At 44.2% G+C, this 14,653-nt stretch overlaps 1 protein-coding gene across 1 annotated transcript; it reads right to left on the reverse strand.

Annotated features, from left to right (window-relative positions):
* Positions 1 to 3,113: 3,113 nt before the first annotated feature.
* Positions 3,114 to 13,945, reverse strand: LYRM7 (LYR motif containing 7). The gene is made up of 5 exons (XM_083404466.1): positions 13,805 to 13,945; positions 11,386 to 11,458; positions 10,590 to 10,660; positions 7,730 to 7,811; positions 3,114 to 3,219 (listed from the first exon to the last, which is right to left on the reverse strand). The coding sequence occupies exons 1-5, from the start codon at positions 13,817 to 13,819 to the stop codon at positions 3,149 to 3,151; spliced, it is 312 nt and encodes a 103-aa protein (XP_083260592.1). The 5' UTR covers positions 13,820 to 13,945; the 3' UTR covers positions 3,114 to 3,148.
* Positions 13,946 to 14,653: the final 708 nt, after the last annotated feature.

The raw sequence follows: 14,653 nt of genomic DNA on the forward strand, positions 1-14,653 counted from the left end.
GCAACAGTGGCTGTCCCCATTGCCCCCAGACAAAGCTAAAAACAATGGTTGGGGTTAATACAAGTTGACTGAAGAATGCGCACGATGGCCTGTTATTGTGCACATTCACCAGAAAGGAAGAATAATGAGCACGTATAAGAAGCAAAAATAGGGAATTGGGCACATCAACACGCATAACTTCCAATTAATATTGTAAAGACGTGAGTGTTTCACACCTCAGTAAGTAAAGGTATACATTGCGCAAGAAAATAATAGGCTGAATGATCAAGCAATGTATGAAATGCCCCACATGAAATACCCAACATTTTAAGCTTGGCTAATATGGGAAATCAAAATTTATGCTGTTCTTTTGTGCACATTCTCCAGTCCAATGATTCAGCACAATGGTTGGTTTTATGCACATTCTTCAAGGCAAATCACATTAACCACAAGTGAGTGTGTGTTTGTGTGTGTAGCAAGCACATATCGACATATCAGCCTTTTTTCTTTTTTGCCTCCACAGGGCTATTAAATTATACACCGTTTTTAAGAAGATGAGGTGATGACAGAATAGTAGACGTTAAATGCAGTAACAAAGCCACAGGCTAAAATATCTTAATCTTATTTTCGATTACTCCACTGCAAGCTCCTGCACAGAGCTCCTCTCCTATAGCACATATTTCAGCAAAGTGAATTGCTGACAGATGTCAGTACAAAAAACCCACGCAAGAAACCCAGATATAAAAGATACTTATGGAAATTCAGGCCTTGACATATGAAAAATATGGAACATAATGAATTTCTATGCTGAAGCTTCCTTGGGATATTTTCTCTCCTTATAGCCACAAAGTATCTTTCAAATTAAGGTATCATGCCCAAGCTTCTTTTGCAAACAAGAGTTAGCAAAAGGGGTGAGGAACCTCCAGCCCAAGGGCCAAATTTGGCCTCCCAGGCCTCCCCATTGTGCCCATGAGTTGTTTCAGAGGAGCCATGACCACCTCTGGGCGACGTAAAAGTGGGGCTTGGCTCAAAGGAGTTGCGTAGGCACTGCAAAACCTCTTGAACAGCTTCCCAAATGACCAACCATCAGCTAGTACTTTGACACCATCAACCATAACATCCTTCTGGACCATCTAGAGGGGCTGGGAGCTGGGGGCACTGTTATACGGTGGTTCCGCTCCTTTCTCCTGGGCCGTGTCCAGAAAGTGGTGTTGGGGGATGAGTGTTCAGGCCGCTGGGCTCTCACTTGTGGGGTGCCTCAGGGTTCCGTCCTCTCCCCCATGCTTTTTAATATCTATATGAAGCTGCTGGGAGAGATCATCAGGGGGTTTGGGCTGGGTGTTCATCAGTATGCAGATGACACCCAGCTCTACCTCTCCTTTAAATCAGAACCAGCGAAGGCGGTGAAGGTCCTGTGTGAGTGCCTGGAGGCAGTTGGAGGATGGATGGCGGCTAACAGATTGAGGTTGAATCCTGACAAGACAGAAGTACTGTTTTTGGGGGACAGGGGGCGGGCGGGTGTGGGGGACTCCTTGGTCCTGAATGGGGTAAGTGTGCCCCCTGAAGAACCAGGTGCGCAGCCTGGGAGTCACAGATGTCAATGGAGGCACAGGTTAATTCTGTGTCCAGGGCGGCTGTCTACCAGCTCCACCTGGTACACAGGCTAAGACCCTACCTGCCCGCGGTCTGTCTCGCCTGAGTGGTGCATGCTCTAGTTATCTCCTGCTTGGACTACTGCAATGCGCTCTATGTGGGGCTACCTTTGAAGGTGACCCGGAAACTGCAATTAATTCAGAATGCGGCAGCTAGACTGGTGACCGGGACTGGCTGCCGGGACCACATAACACAGGTCCTGAGAGATCTGCATTGGCTCCCAGTACGTTTCCGAGCACAATTCAAAGTGTTGGTGCTGACCTTTAAAGCCTTAAACGGCCTCAGTCCTGTATACCTGAAGGAGCGTCTCCACCCCCATCGTTCAGCCTGGGCACTGAGATCCAGTGCCGAGGGCCTTCTGGTGGTTCCTTCATTGCGAGAAGTGAGGTTACAGAGAACCAGACAGAGGGCCTTCTCAGTAGTGGCTCAAAGACACAAGCGACAAAAATAATAGTCTATGGGGCTTCAATTACGCTGTTAAGTATAGATAGAGATTAAAGAGCTAAAAACAAAAAGGGGACCAAGTGCCTGCAAAGGAATGAAGAGGGCTTAAAAATAATTTGATAAGTTGTGTGTTCTTTTTTCTCAATTTGATCTTTTCACATGGTTTTGTATGTTCTGTGATATTTTGTGTCGTTGTTTTTACTGATGATAGTTTAGTAACTCTTTATTGTAACTGATAAGTGCAAACAGTTCAATTATTTTTTGCTGTTGATTTTACTGTTTACTATTATATTCTAATGGATTACTGAATATTGCTTTGCTTGATATAAGTTGTTTATTTTAAAGTTACTGTGGCTTTTCCCCCCCATTGGATCAGATTGTTATTATGTATTTGACCTTGGCTGTTTGTTTTGTCGTTTCTTTAGCTTGCAAACTGCCTCGTGTCTACAAATTAAAAGTGAAATGAAATGAAATTTAAGCCTGCAATCTTATTTACCTTTTCTTGGAAGTAAGCTTCCGTGAACACAGATGGACCAGCTCGTTTAATAAAATATTTCCAAATTCACCTTTTGAATTAAAGGCAGCTACTTACTACTAGGTGTAAATATGCAGAAGAAGCAGTTCTGAATTCATTTCACAATTCATTCCCCGAATATAAATATGGAAGAGCACCACCTGCTGTAGACACTGAGAAGATTTTAGAACAAGTCTTTCTCAACCATCTGTTCACACAGATACTAAAAATTAAACTGAAATGTCATTTGGAGGGGGTACAGAGTTAGGGAGGGTTCTTTGTAAGCCCCTTCAGTGATTGGCTGGCTGCACACTTCCCCTGCATAGAGAATCTTAGCTGGCTTGTTCTCACAGCCAACCACAAGAGAGCAAGCCTCTCCTGCCAGTTTTGTCACCTCTGCCTCTCACCTGATGTCACAGATGATGTCACCTATGGGGACACAGGCTGGACCTGATTAGGCCCGTAGGCTGAAGGTTCCCCAGGAAAGAAATCTCAATATGCAAGGAAAGAAGTCACACTGCAGTTAATAATTACCAAAAAAACTTTATTCTCCCCAATTCATGACTTTTGCTTCGGTGTGTCGCTAAAAGGCACGTTGTCCAGCAGCAGATCTTTTCTTGGTACAAGCACTAGAAGAGAAAAGGGTTACCTGTAAGAGTTCATATGATCTTTACAAAGATCGAACTGTTTGTTGAACTATAGCAACTTTCTTTTTCTTAATGGCATTTTGCAGAGTGGATATATACCTATATCTTGTGCGTTAGAAGCATCCATACGTTTGTGCCACAGCAATAAGTATAATTAGTAAGGACTTGACCAACTTGTTACTCTGGTAGCATGCCAATTAACTGTGGCCAAAGAAAAACAGATTTTAGCATTACTGAACAAGTGCCTTGCATTTAAATCAGGCATAGGCAAACTCCGGCCCTCCAGATGTTGGGGACTACAATTCTCATCATCCCTAGCTAACAGGACCAGTGGTCAGGAATGATAGGAATTGTAGTCCCAAACATCTGGAGGGCCAGAGTTTGCCTATGCCTGATTTAAATCAAGTACTCCATTATATAGGGAGGTTTGCTGCCAACTTATCTGCAGCTTTCTTAAAGGTGGGAGGGTAGGAGGAGGGCAAGAGAGAAAGGCAGCCAGTTTATTTTGCTTGACTGCATTGTCCTTTATCTGCCCTTGTCTCTACTGTAGTTCTGACCATCTGGCACCTTAAGCACCCACTTGAGAGCTGGTCACTAGGCTATTTAACCTAATCTGACAAAGGCTGCTACCCTAATATACACCTCCTTTGTACCAGCATTTAGTCTAAGGGTAGCATGCACAAATCAAAAGGCCCAGACATTCCTGTTAGGACCAAGGGAATAGGGAAGGGGCTACAGTTCAGTAGCAAAGTCCATCATTGGCACACACAAGATCCCAGCTTCGTTTTTTGGAATCACCAGCAAAAGGAAAGGGTCTGTTATCAGGTGATGGGAGAAGCCTGCCTGAAATCCTGGTGAGCTGCTGCCTGTCAGTCCACTGATCCACCTTGACCAGTATTGTCTACTCTAGGAGTTGCCAACTTTTATCGAACCTGTGGGCACACTTGCAAACTGAAGAAACTGTTCTGGACACTCACACACCCTGCAACCAAGCACACATCATAGTCTATTACGTTAACTGCAGTACAGTATAGTGCTTCTTTCAAACCTAATTTCAATATAGGGAGGGGATCTGAGTGCCAGGAAAGGCCTATGTGGGTGCATGTGGACCTACGTGGGCCATGCCGATAGCTCCTGGAGTTAAAAAAGGTAAAGGACCCCTGGACAGTTAAGTCCAGTCAAAGGCAACTATGGGGTTGCAGTGCTTTCAGGCTGAGGGAGCCAGCATTTGTCCACAGACAGCTTTCCAGGTCATGTGTCCAGCATGTCTAAACCACTTCTGGCGCAACGGAGCACCGTGATGGAAACCAGAGCACACAGACACATGGTTTACCTTCCTCCTGCAGCGGTACCTATTTATCTACTTGCACTGGTGTGCTTTCAAACTGTTAGGTTGGCAGGAGCTGGGACAGAGCAACGGGAGCTTACCCCGTCGCAGGGATTCAAACCGCCAACCTTCCGATCGATGAGCCCAAGAGGCTCCATAGTTTAGACCACAGCACCACCCGCATCCTAATAGCTCCTGGAGAAGACACTATGAGGCTAGGCGGACCTGACTTTGCAGAAGACAAGTTTCTGAAGTTTTATGTGCCACGTGGGCCACGACAGACATCCATAGCTAGACAGGTCATGATGGATTCCCGCTTTTGTAGGAACGCAAGAGCCCTTTCTGAAGTCCAGCTTACATGGAGGAGAGAAGGTCTTCTGAAAGGAAACTGCATGCAGCCAAATGGTGAATCAGATGGATTTCAGAAACTTAACTGTTTCAGCATGGGGGGTATCATAATCCAGCACCACCACTGTATATTCGGTCCCCTGAACAGGGCCATCGGCAAGACCACTTTTAAAGACATAGATGTCACGATGCGAGAAGGAAGATTTGCTATGGTTGTGGGCCTAGAGGTGTAGCATTGCTTTTTTACGCAACGAACAAATGTATCCCATACGTGGAAATAAGAGGCATAAGGCAGCTGCCTATGCTCTGATATTAAAGATTCTGGTTCTATATGGAAGACTCTTTGCGTTCTTGCAGCGTGGCATGACCCGTTTGTCAAGCTGAGTTGCAACCTCCCTGCATCTTCAGTCCAGGTTTTTGTCTTGCTTTTTAAAGGGATGTGGGGGAAGCCAAAGATGGACAAGAGGAATAATGGGTCGTAGTGATCCTTATATGGGAGTAGGCAGTTGGGAGGGGTGTAGAAATGAAGCGAACGTCGCCGGTTGCCAAGGAGATGGGAGAGAAGGCAGGGAAGAGGGAAAAATGTCAGAGCAGGCAGCTGAGAAAGGCGGGTGGGAAGCAATGAGAGGTTTGGAGAAACGGGAACTATTACGCGACTTCTTCGAGTGATTCTTGCTTACTCTTGTTATGCAGGGCTCTTTTCTTCACCCTTGCTGATCCAAAATACTCTGATCCCATTTTCAGCTAAGGAAATCCTATTTCTATATTTGAGAAAAGGCCAGTTTGCATGCTGGTTTGTTTTTTTTTAGGGCGCTTGTTGATCTAAATCCCACTCTCTCTTCAAGGATCTCAGAACACTGTTTTATCCTTGCCACTGCCCAGTGAGGTAAGCTCAGGTTATGCTCAGCGGCAGAGGCTTCTAAAACCTTTCAGGGAGTTTCAGGACTGAACAGAGACCTGGACTTAGGTATCTCCGTACAGTGGTACCTTGGTTCTCAATCTTAATCCGTTCCAGAAGTACGTTCCAAAACCCAAGCATTCCAAAACCAAGGCGCGCTTTCCCATAGAAAGTAATGCAAAATGGATTAATCAGTTCCAGATTTTTAAAAACAACTCCTAAAACAGGAATTTAACATGAATTTTACTATCTAACGAGACCACTGATCCACAAAATGAAAGCAATATATAATGTACTGCAGTCACACAATCAATCAATCAGTAGCTGAACTGATTCCACATAGTCACAAAACAGAAATTATCATGTTTAAAAGGAAACAGCCCTATCAACATAAAGCGAAATCAACACAAATTCGGTTTTCAGTTCTTCACCTGCAGACTTTCAACAACACCTTTGCACCGGCAGGTAATAGCGTTTCAAGAGAGCAAAACTGAGCCTCTCATCATGCTTCAAACTCCCACTTTGTAATTGCAAGTCTTACTAAGTGGATGCAAGTCAGCTCACTGTCGCACCAGTATAAAGGAAATTTCTGTTTTGAAATGCAACGTATATTTACATATCTCACGTTCCCTGTAAAGCAGAGGCTGGACATCTACAGCAAATACAGCATTCTTCTTTTATATACGAATTTTTGATATGTTGTTCAAATGAATGTAACATATTGGGTAGCATCCTATGTTGTCCACCCACTTGTGCAATCGGAACACCAGTTTCTCTTCATCCCCGAGTGCCCTGCACACTCCTCAGATCTGTTCCAGGGGGTCTCCCCATCCTCTAGAGCAGATTTTGGGGTAAAATAGGGCAAGGGGGACAAACCTTGTTGTGTGAGTGAACACCTGCATGAGCTACCAAGGATCTGATCCACTGTTAGATTAAGATATTAGTGGAAAAAGTATAACAGCTGTCAATATCAAGAAAAGCAGCAATACCCTACCCCAGAAAACAAAATAGATAAATTGAAAAATACATATATACAGTGGTACCTTGGTTCTCAAACGCCTTGGTACTCGAACAACTTGGAACCCAAACACTGCCAACCCAGAAGTAAGTGTTCCGGTTTGTGAACTTTTTTCGGAAGTTGAATGTGCTCCATTTTTAGTGCCACACTTCTATTTTGAGTGTTACACTGAGGTCTGTCTGTTTTCGCTATTTATTTTGAGACCTGTTTTTGTTTTTGCGGTTCATTGTTTTTGTTTTATGACTGTGTGGAACCCAGTTCAGCTACTGATTGACTGCAGTACATTATTATTGCTTTCATTTTATGGATCAATGGTCTTGTTAGATAATAAAATTCATGTTAAATTGCTGCTTTAGGTTTCTTTTTAAAAGTCTGGAATGGATTAAAACATTTTGCATTACTTTCTATGCGAAAGCATGCCTTGATTTTAGAACACTTTGGTTTTGGAACGGACTTCCAAAATGGATTAAGTTTGAGAACTAAGATACCACTGTACAAACTACGTAAAGAAGAGCAATTACAGACAGAACCAAGAAAACCCTAGCACTCTTCCTGTGGAAGTAGAAGATAATTTCAAAGTTATTTTGGTAGATCTCCCAAGCTCTACTGCTTTTTTTAAACGTTATTCAGAAACTCACTAAATTTCATAACCAGCATTGTTTTTCTGAGCAATTAATGGTACCGCGTGCTCATTCCAAACAAACCTGACACAAATGCTGAAAATAATCTTATAATGGAAGTAAACAACAGTTAAACCTGAAACCTGGTTTCATCATTTGAAAGGTTAGCAAAATTCTGAATGCATTTAGTGCTATGTACCCAGAAGGAAGCAGCAGTGTTCGGTGTTAAAGCAGACATGAAGCATTTACAACTTTCCAACTTAAAAATATTATTTACTTACATACTTGGTTGGAATCCACGTGAACACCTTGAAGGACAGATGTTCTGAGTATAAATTCTACATCTGAACCTATTTTCACAAGCTGTTCATAAAAGGAGAGGGGGGAAAAGAGAATTGTTTGAACACCTCAGCATTATTTTTGGAAGACATCACCTTTGCTTGTTGAGAACAAAGTACCAAATCACTTATAATTCTACAGCACCTTTCATCTCTTAAGCTTTCAAAAAAGGACTAGCGAAAGGACTATTGTTAGATTTCAAATGTCAATAAAAGGAATACTGATTTTCCAGAATTGGCAACAGACTTTCAGGCAGCTCCACATTTGGAAACAATAAATCGTAACATCCATTTCAGATTAGACAAAAAGGCCCACTTCCAATTAACACCCTTCATAATCTGCTAGGATTTCCACATTAAAAAAAATTAGCAGCTCTCTGTAACGGTCATGCAATATATAATACACACAGAGGCATTTTTTAAAAGAGTGCACATAACTTAAATTTTATCAAGTTATCCGTGTACAGGAACTTGTAAAGCAGTACAGTGGTACCTCTGGTTGCGGACGGTTCTGGAGGTCCGGTCAGATCCCAAAGTTTCTGCAACCTGAGGACCGCTTCTGTGCATGCGTACATGGTGATACCCGGTAAAATACTTCCGGGTTTGTCGTGCGCGTTACATAAACAGAGGTACAACTGTACAGCCCTCACTTACCAATAGAAAAACAAGCCAACCACATCACACTGTGTGTAAGAAGCTGTTACAAAGCAACCCCCCTACTGCTAGACAAAAAAAACCCCCATCATACATTTTTGGGCAACATGATCAACTCTGACGCCTGCAGTTGAATTATACTGTTTAATATCTGGGCACAAAAATTAGCTTACTTTACTTCCAAGCAGCCAGAATTGTAATTTTATCAGGCTCATGAAAATTATACTGGAGTGGTAGGCATGTTGTGCTTCAAATCCAAAGAGCTACCTGCAAATACGGAGCTGGGGTGGGAGGTTGCAGAGTAAGATGAAAATTAAGATTTGGATCATCATAAAAGATGCAGGAGGAAATGATTAATCATAGGACCCACAAAGGGGAGGAGGGAAGTCCAAGAGATTCCTTGGAATCTTGTTTTTATGATTTTTGTTTGATATATCTCTGTAAAACTCTAATTTGAAAAATCAAATAGGTAATTTTATAAAAAAGAAAAGAAAGAAAATTAAGTGGGTCCCTAGTAAGGTAAAGGGACGCCTGACCATTAGGTCCAGTCGTGACCAACTCTGGGGTTGCGGCGCTCATCTCGCTTTATTGGCTGAGGGAGCCGGTGTACAGCTTCCGGGTCATGAGGCCAGAATGACTAAGCTGCTTCTGGCGAACCAGGGCAGCACACGGAAAAACCGTTTACCTTCCCTCTGGAGCGGTACCTATTTATCTACTTACACTTTGGCGTGCTTTCAAACTGCTAGGTTGGCAGGAGCTGGGACCGAGCAACGGGGGCTCACCCCGTTGCGGGATTCGAACCACCGACCTTTTGATCGACAAGTCCTAGGCTCTGAGGTTTAACCCACAGCACCACCCGCATCCCTTAAGTGGGTCTCTAAAAGCACCTTTATATATTGACTGAAAGAATTGCGCTAGAAAATTCAAGCACGGGTTCTCCTTGCTCTTCTGCTCCCAACCTTAACATTTTAGTGATCACCCCACCCCAAAAAACCGCCATATATGGTCTCAATGCTATCGGATTAAAGAAAATACAAAACCCTGGGATTTTAAGACTAACAAATGCATCCTCAAGGGCTGGTTTTGCACTGCCTTGGTCACCTCTGGTTAGGAAGCACAAGCATCTATGATGAATTGGTTCAAACACAGCTGTTACTGGGTGGGGAGGGGAACTTACAAAAAGTGATCTCTTCCATTGCTCCAGATTCTGCAAGTGGACGCATGAACATTTGTTCAGTGTAAGATATCATTTTACCCATCTTGTGTTTGTATGACAGTACCTGTCCTAGTTTTGCATGCAAATTACTATAGAGGCTGATTTAGGTTTACTTTACCCCCCCCCCCAAAAAAAAGAACCTTCAGGAATGCCACTCCTAAGAGCTCTTCTTTCCAAATTCCCATAATTGGTGTACATTTATAAATGGAAGCCTTTGTAAAGAAATAATTCAATGAATGGAAAAACTTTCCTGAAAGGGAACCACAAAGACTTATTCACTCGCCCTCTGCAGGTGGCAAAATAGAACACCTATGGTTCATGTTTCAATTCATATAATTCAGCTCGTAATTGAAGTACAGTAGTGCCTCGCAAGACGAAATTAATTCGTTCCGCGAGTTTTTTCGTCTTGTGAATTTTTTGTCTTGCGAAGCACAGTTTCCCATAGGAAATGCATTGACGGTTTCCCATAGGAATGCATTGACGGTTTTAAGAAAAAGGCGCAAGACGTTTTCGTCTTGCGAAGCAAACCCATAGGGAAATTCATCTTGCGAAGCAACTCAAAAAACTCTTTCGTCTTGCGAGTTTTTCGTCTTGCGAGGCATTCGTCTTGCGAGGTACAGCTGTAGTAAGTTATTTAGAAATGTGTTTCGTGACCCAAAGAAGAGTTTGTAAGTGATTTAGCTTTGTTTTTTTGGTTCAGCTGTCCCTTGCTCCCATAGCAAGGAGCAAGACACACAGGCATCAACAGTGGAGGGGGGGGGGGGGAGGAAGAGTTCCAACATACTAGTGTATCCCCTAGTGGTGGCAAAAATAAAGTTTTATGAAGTCGCTGAGAATTATCTGCTAGAAATCCCCCAAATTATAATTTGTGCATTAAAGAGCTTGGAAACGGAGAGGTGGCACCTGTGACAGTAAGGATTTCTATTAAAGTACCTCAGCTATTTTTTCAGAAGAAGTCTCATCTTTATTATTTTTGAATTCTTCATTTATCTTAAGTCTTGCAGCTGGATAAAGGAGGGAAAAAGAGAAATGTTAATTTCTCTACATTTTGTCCTTTACGGATTCTACTTTTTTCTGCTAATAATATGCAAACCTATAACATACCATTGCAGTCGCAGACTTGATTCCACAAAAGCCTCATGCAAAAATCCATAATTCTGTTACCAGAGTCATATTTGCATGCAGCAGGATTGGGGTAAAAATCTAGTTCATTTCCCCAACAGACTAATGATAATACAGGATACCATGATGCGTTTCAGGAAAGACAGAGGGCCTTCTCGGTAGTGGCGCCCGCCCTGTGGAACGCCCTCCCATCAGATGTCAAGGAAATAAGCAACTATCTGACTTGAAGACATCTGAAGGCAGCCCTGTTTAAATGTTTGATGTATTTATTGTGTTTTTAATCTTCTATTGGGAGCCGCCCAGAGTGGCTGGGGAAACCCAGCCAGATGGGCAGAGTATATATTATTATAATTATTATTATTATTAATCAAGAAAGGTGCCCGAAAATGGAAGCCCCCTCCTCCATCCTCTAACAAGCTATTATAAATTTTGACAGGCGAATGACTTTTGCAGGGTTATTTACAAATACAAGTCTGGCAAACACCCCAAGAAAGCAAACTTCTAGAGAGCAGTCATGTAGTAACCCTGCAAAAGAATATACCACAATGAAGTCAATAAGGTGCCCAAAGACAGCTCTTAGTGCCAAGACAACAAAGATGTTATTTACCTTCTAAGGCTCTAGTATCATTTTTGAAAACGTGTTGTCGCGTTCTGTGCAAAGTTTTGAAAAGCTTCAAGACCTGAAAATGCAACAGAATATTGTGGGTTTTTTGTTTGTTTCTGCATTGTCATCAGCAGGAGACTATTCACTTTACATTGCTAAATAAGCACCATATACCTTTGTCAAGTATGGAGGCAGGTGTGTGTGTGTGTTTGCAGGAGGTAGGTAGCTAAAGAAGAAAAATAACAACTTCCACTTTTTTCAAACATGCAAACTCAGTGATGGTGCTGTTTCTTGCCGCTCTTCCTCACAGTAACAACACGGACCCCTAACAGTGCAGTACAATATGCGCTACTTGATTGATAAATGCCCACAAGCAGTACGATGGTGTGTACTTCTCCACTTCTGCACAGTAAAAATGCAATTCCATCCAAGAGGCCCTGAAAGACCTACATTGGCTCCCAGTACATTTCCGAGCACAATTCAAAGTGTTGGTGCTGACCTTTAAAGCCCTAAGCGGCCTCGGTCCAGTAGACCTGAAGGAGTGTCTCCACCCCCATCGTTCAGCCCAGACACTGAGGTCCAGCACCAAGGGCGTTCTGGCGGTTCCCTCGCTGTGAGAAGTGAGGTTACAGGGAACCAGGCAGAGGGGCCTTCTCAGTAGTGGCACCCACCGTGTGGAACGCCCTCCCAGGAGATCTCAAGGCAATAAACAACTATTTTACTTTTAAAGGACAATGGAAGGCGGCCCTGTTTAGGGAAGTTTTTAATGTCTGATGCTGTATTGTTTTTAATATTCAGTTGAAAGCTGCCCAGAGTGGCTGGGGAAACCCAGCCAGAAGGGTGAGGTATAAATAATAAATTATTATTAGTAGTATTATAAAAAAAACCCACACATATGAAGAGCCCTTTGGATCAGATCAAGGGCCTAACCAGGGCCCAGCACTCTGTTCTGATGGCAGCGAACCAGACACCTGCAGGAAGCCTGCAAGCAAAAAAGCTGAGTGCAGTATTGCTCTTCCCATCCATGATTCTCACTGGTAGGGTTGCCACCTTTATTTTGGCAAAATACAGGACAGAATGGGGCCTCCTGCTGCCGCCGCACCGCAGGAGCATGATTTCTATTCTCATCCTGAAGCAAAGTTCTTAACCCGAGGTAATATTTCTGGGTTAGCGGAGTCTGTAACCTGAAGCGTATGTAACCCGAGGTACCACTGTACTTGGTTGACACATGCTTACAGATGGCAGGATGTTATGTATGTCTCCACTTTAAAAAGAAAGCACAGTGGACCCTCGGGTTACGAACGCAATCCATACGGGATGCACATTCGCAACCCAAAGCACTGTGTCTGTGCATGTGCGGGTCGCGATTTAGTGCTTCTGCGCATGCGTGAGCACCAAAACCTGGAAGTAACCGGTCAACCTTAAGCGTCTGTAACCCGAGGTACGACTGTCATTTAAAACCACCGGTTGCTGAGACATTTCATTCCGAATCTGCTGGAGATGGGCAGATAGAGGTGGGGGTCCCCAACATAAATCCTGGCTACGCCCATGTCCACCGCTAGGGATGCCAACTTGAATAAAATGGGTTGTTTATTTTTGGGGGGGGGGGAGGTAAGCCCCGCCCCACATAATCAATCACATGACATGACACAACACAACAGTTGGGAATTCCCGACAACTTTTTTTTTGGGGGGGGGTAGACTCCTCAAATATATATATATATATGTAGAGACATCACCTTGCCAACAAAGGTCTGTATAGTAAAAGCTATGGTTTTCCCAGTAGTGATGTATGGAAGTGAGAGCTGGACCATAAAGAAGGCTGATCGCCGAAGAATTGATGCTTTTGAATTATGGTGCTGGAGGAGACTCTTGAGAGTCCCATGGACTGCAAGAAGATCAAACCTATCCATTCTTAAGGAAATCAGCCCTGAGTGCTCACGGGAAGGACAGATCCTGAAGCTGAGGCTCCAATACTTTGGCCACCTGATGAGAAGAGAAGACTCCCTGGAAAAGACCCTGATGTTGGGAAAGATGGAGGGCACAAGGAGAAGGGGACGACAGAGGACGAGATGGTTGGACAGTGTTCTCAAAGCTACCAGCATGAGTCTGACCAAACTGCGGGAGGCAGTGGAAGACAGGAGTGCCTGGCGTGCTCTGGTCCATGGGGTCACGAAGAGTCGTCGGATACGACTAAACAACTAAACAACAACAACAACTACACACACACACACACATATGTAGGGGGTGGAGAGACCTTTGCCCCCCAGCTCCCCAATGGGACCCCCACTCCCAAGCCCAGCTCTGCAAGGCTCTCAAACCAGCCCCCCCACCTCACTCTGCGCAATGCAATTGGGTGAGTGGGGTACCAAGTTGGGGGGGTCATGTGACAGGTCACGTGATCGCAGAGGGGGCATATTTACCTCCCGAGTTCTCATCGCAAGAGCAGCAGCAGCAGCAGCAAACAGGCGCAGCAGCCAACGCTTTAAAGGCTGAGACGAAGCCACGCCCACTCACGCACGCTGCCGCTTCCCCGCGAGCCAATAGGAAGCGCCTCCTCTTGAGGACGGCCCCTACCCTCCGATCCTCTTCCAAGCGGCTGCGCGCGGCGCGGAAGCCATAGAGCTAGAAATGAGACTGGCATGCGCTGCCTCGGATTGCGGGAATCCCTGGAGAGTTAGGGTGGGGTTTGCTTTTTTTTTTGAAACCGCGTTTGGTTAATGTACTGTACAAGGTAGAGGTTGTTGCCAGCTGCCTTGTGGTGCTTAGAAGGATCAGACCTCCGGAAACAGCAGCATGGCTCTAGGTCCTGCTTTCCAGAGGGCATCGGTCCTCTGTTTTAAGGTGACTTCTATTTGCAGAGCTTTCCGACAGTAGCCTAAAGTTAAAGAACCGTCAAAATGGAGAGCAGGGGCCTCGGAGTTGCCGGTCAGCACCGGGACAGCAGCCCGAGAGCGAGTCACACGGTCATAACCTGTCCCACCCGAAGGAGATGTGTTGCATTTAAAATAATAATTATTTCTAATACGTACTAGCATCTGCAGACTTTACTGTCTTCCTTTTTTGCGATGCTCACCCCAAGGGAGACGCAGCCTGCAACCAAAGATAAGCCCGGTCTTTAGCTAACTGCTTCTGGCTTATGCACACATTATTGGCTTTAAAATGCAGCCAGGAGGAGCTCGTTCTTTTTTCTCAACTTGCCTTGAAGCCGATTTGAATGAAGTAGAAAACAGTGGGGTCCCTTTTCCCTAGATAAGCATTACTCCTTTTTG

Source organism: Podarcis tiliguerta, assembly GCF_965153285.1.
Source record: "Podarcis tiliguerta genome assembly, chromosome: 11".
Classification (NCBI taxonomy): domain Eukaryota; kingdom Metazoa; phylum Chordata; class Lepidosauria; order Squamata; family Lacertidae; genus Podarcis; species Podarcis tiliguerta.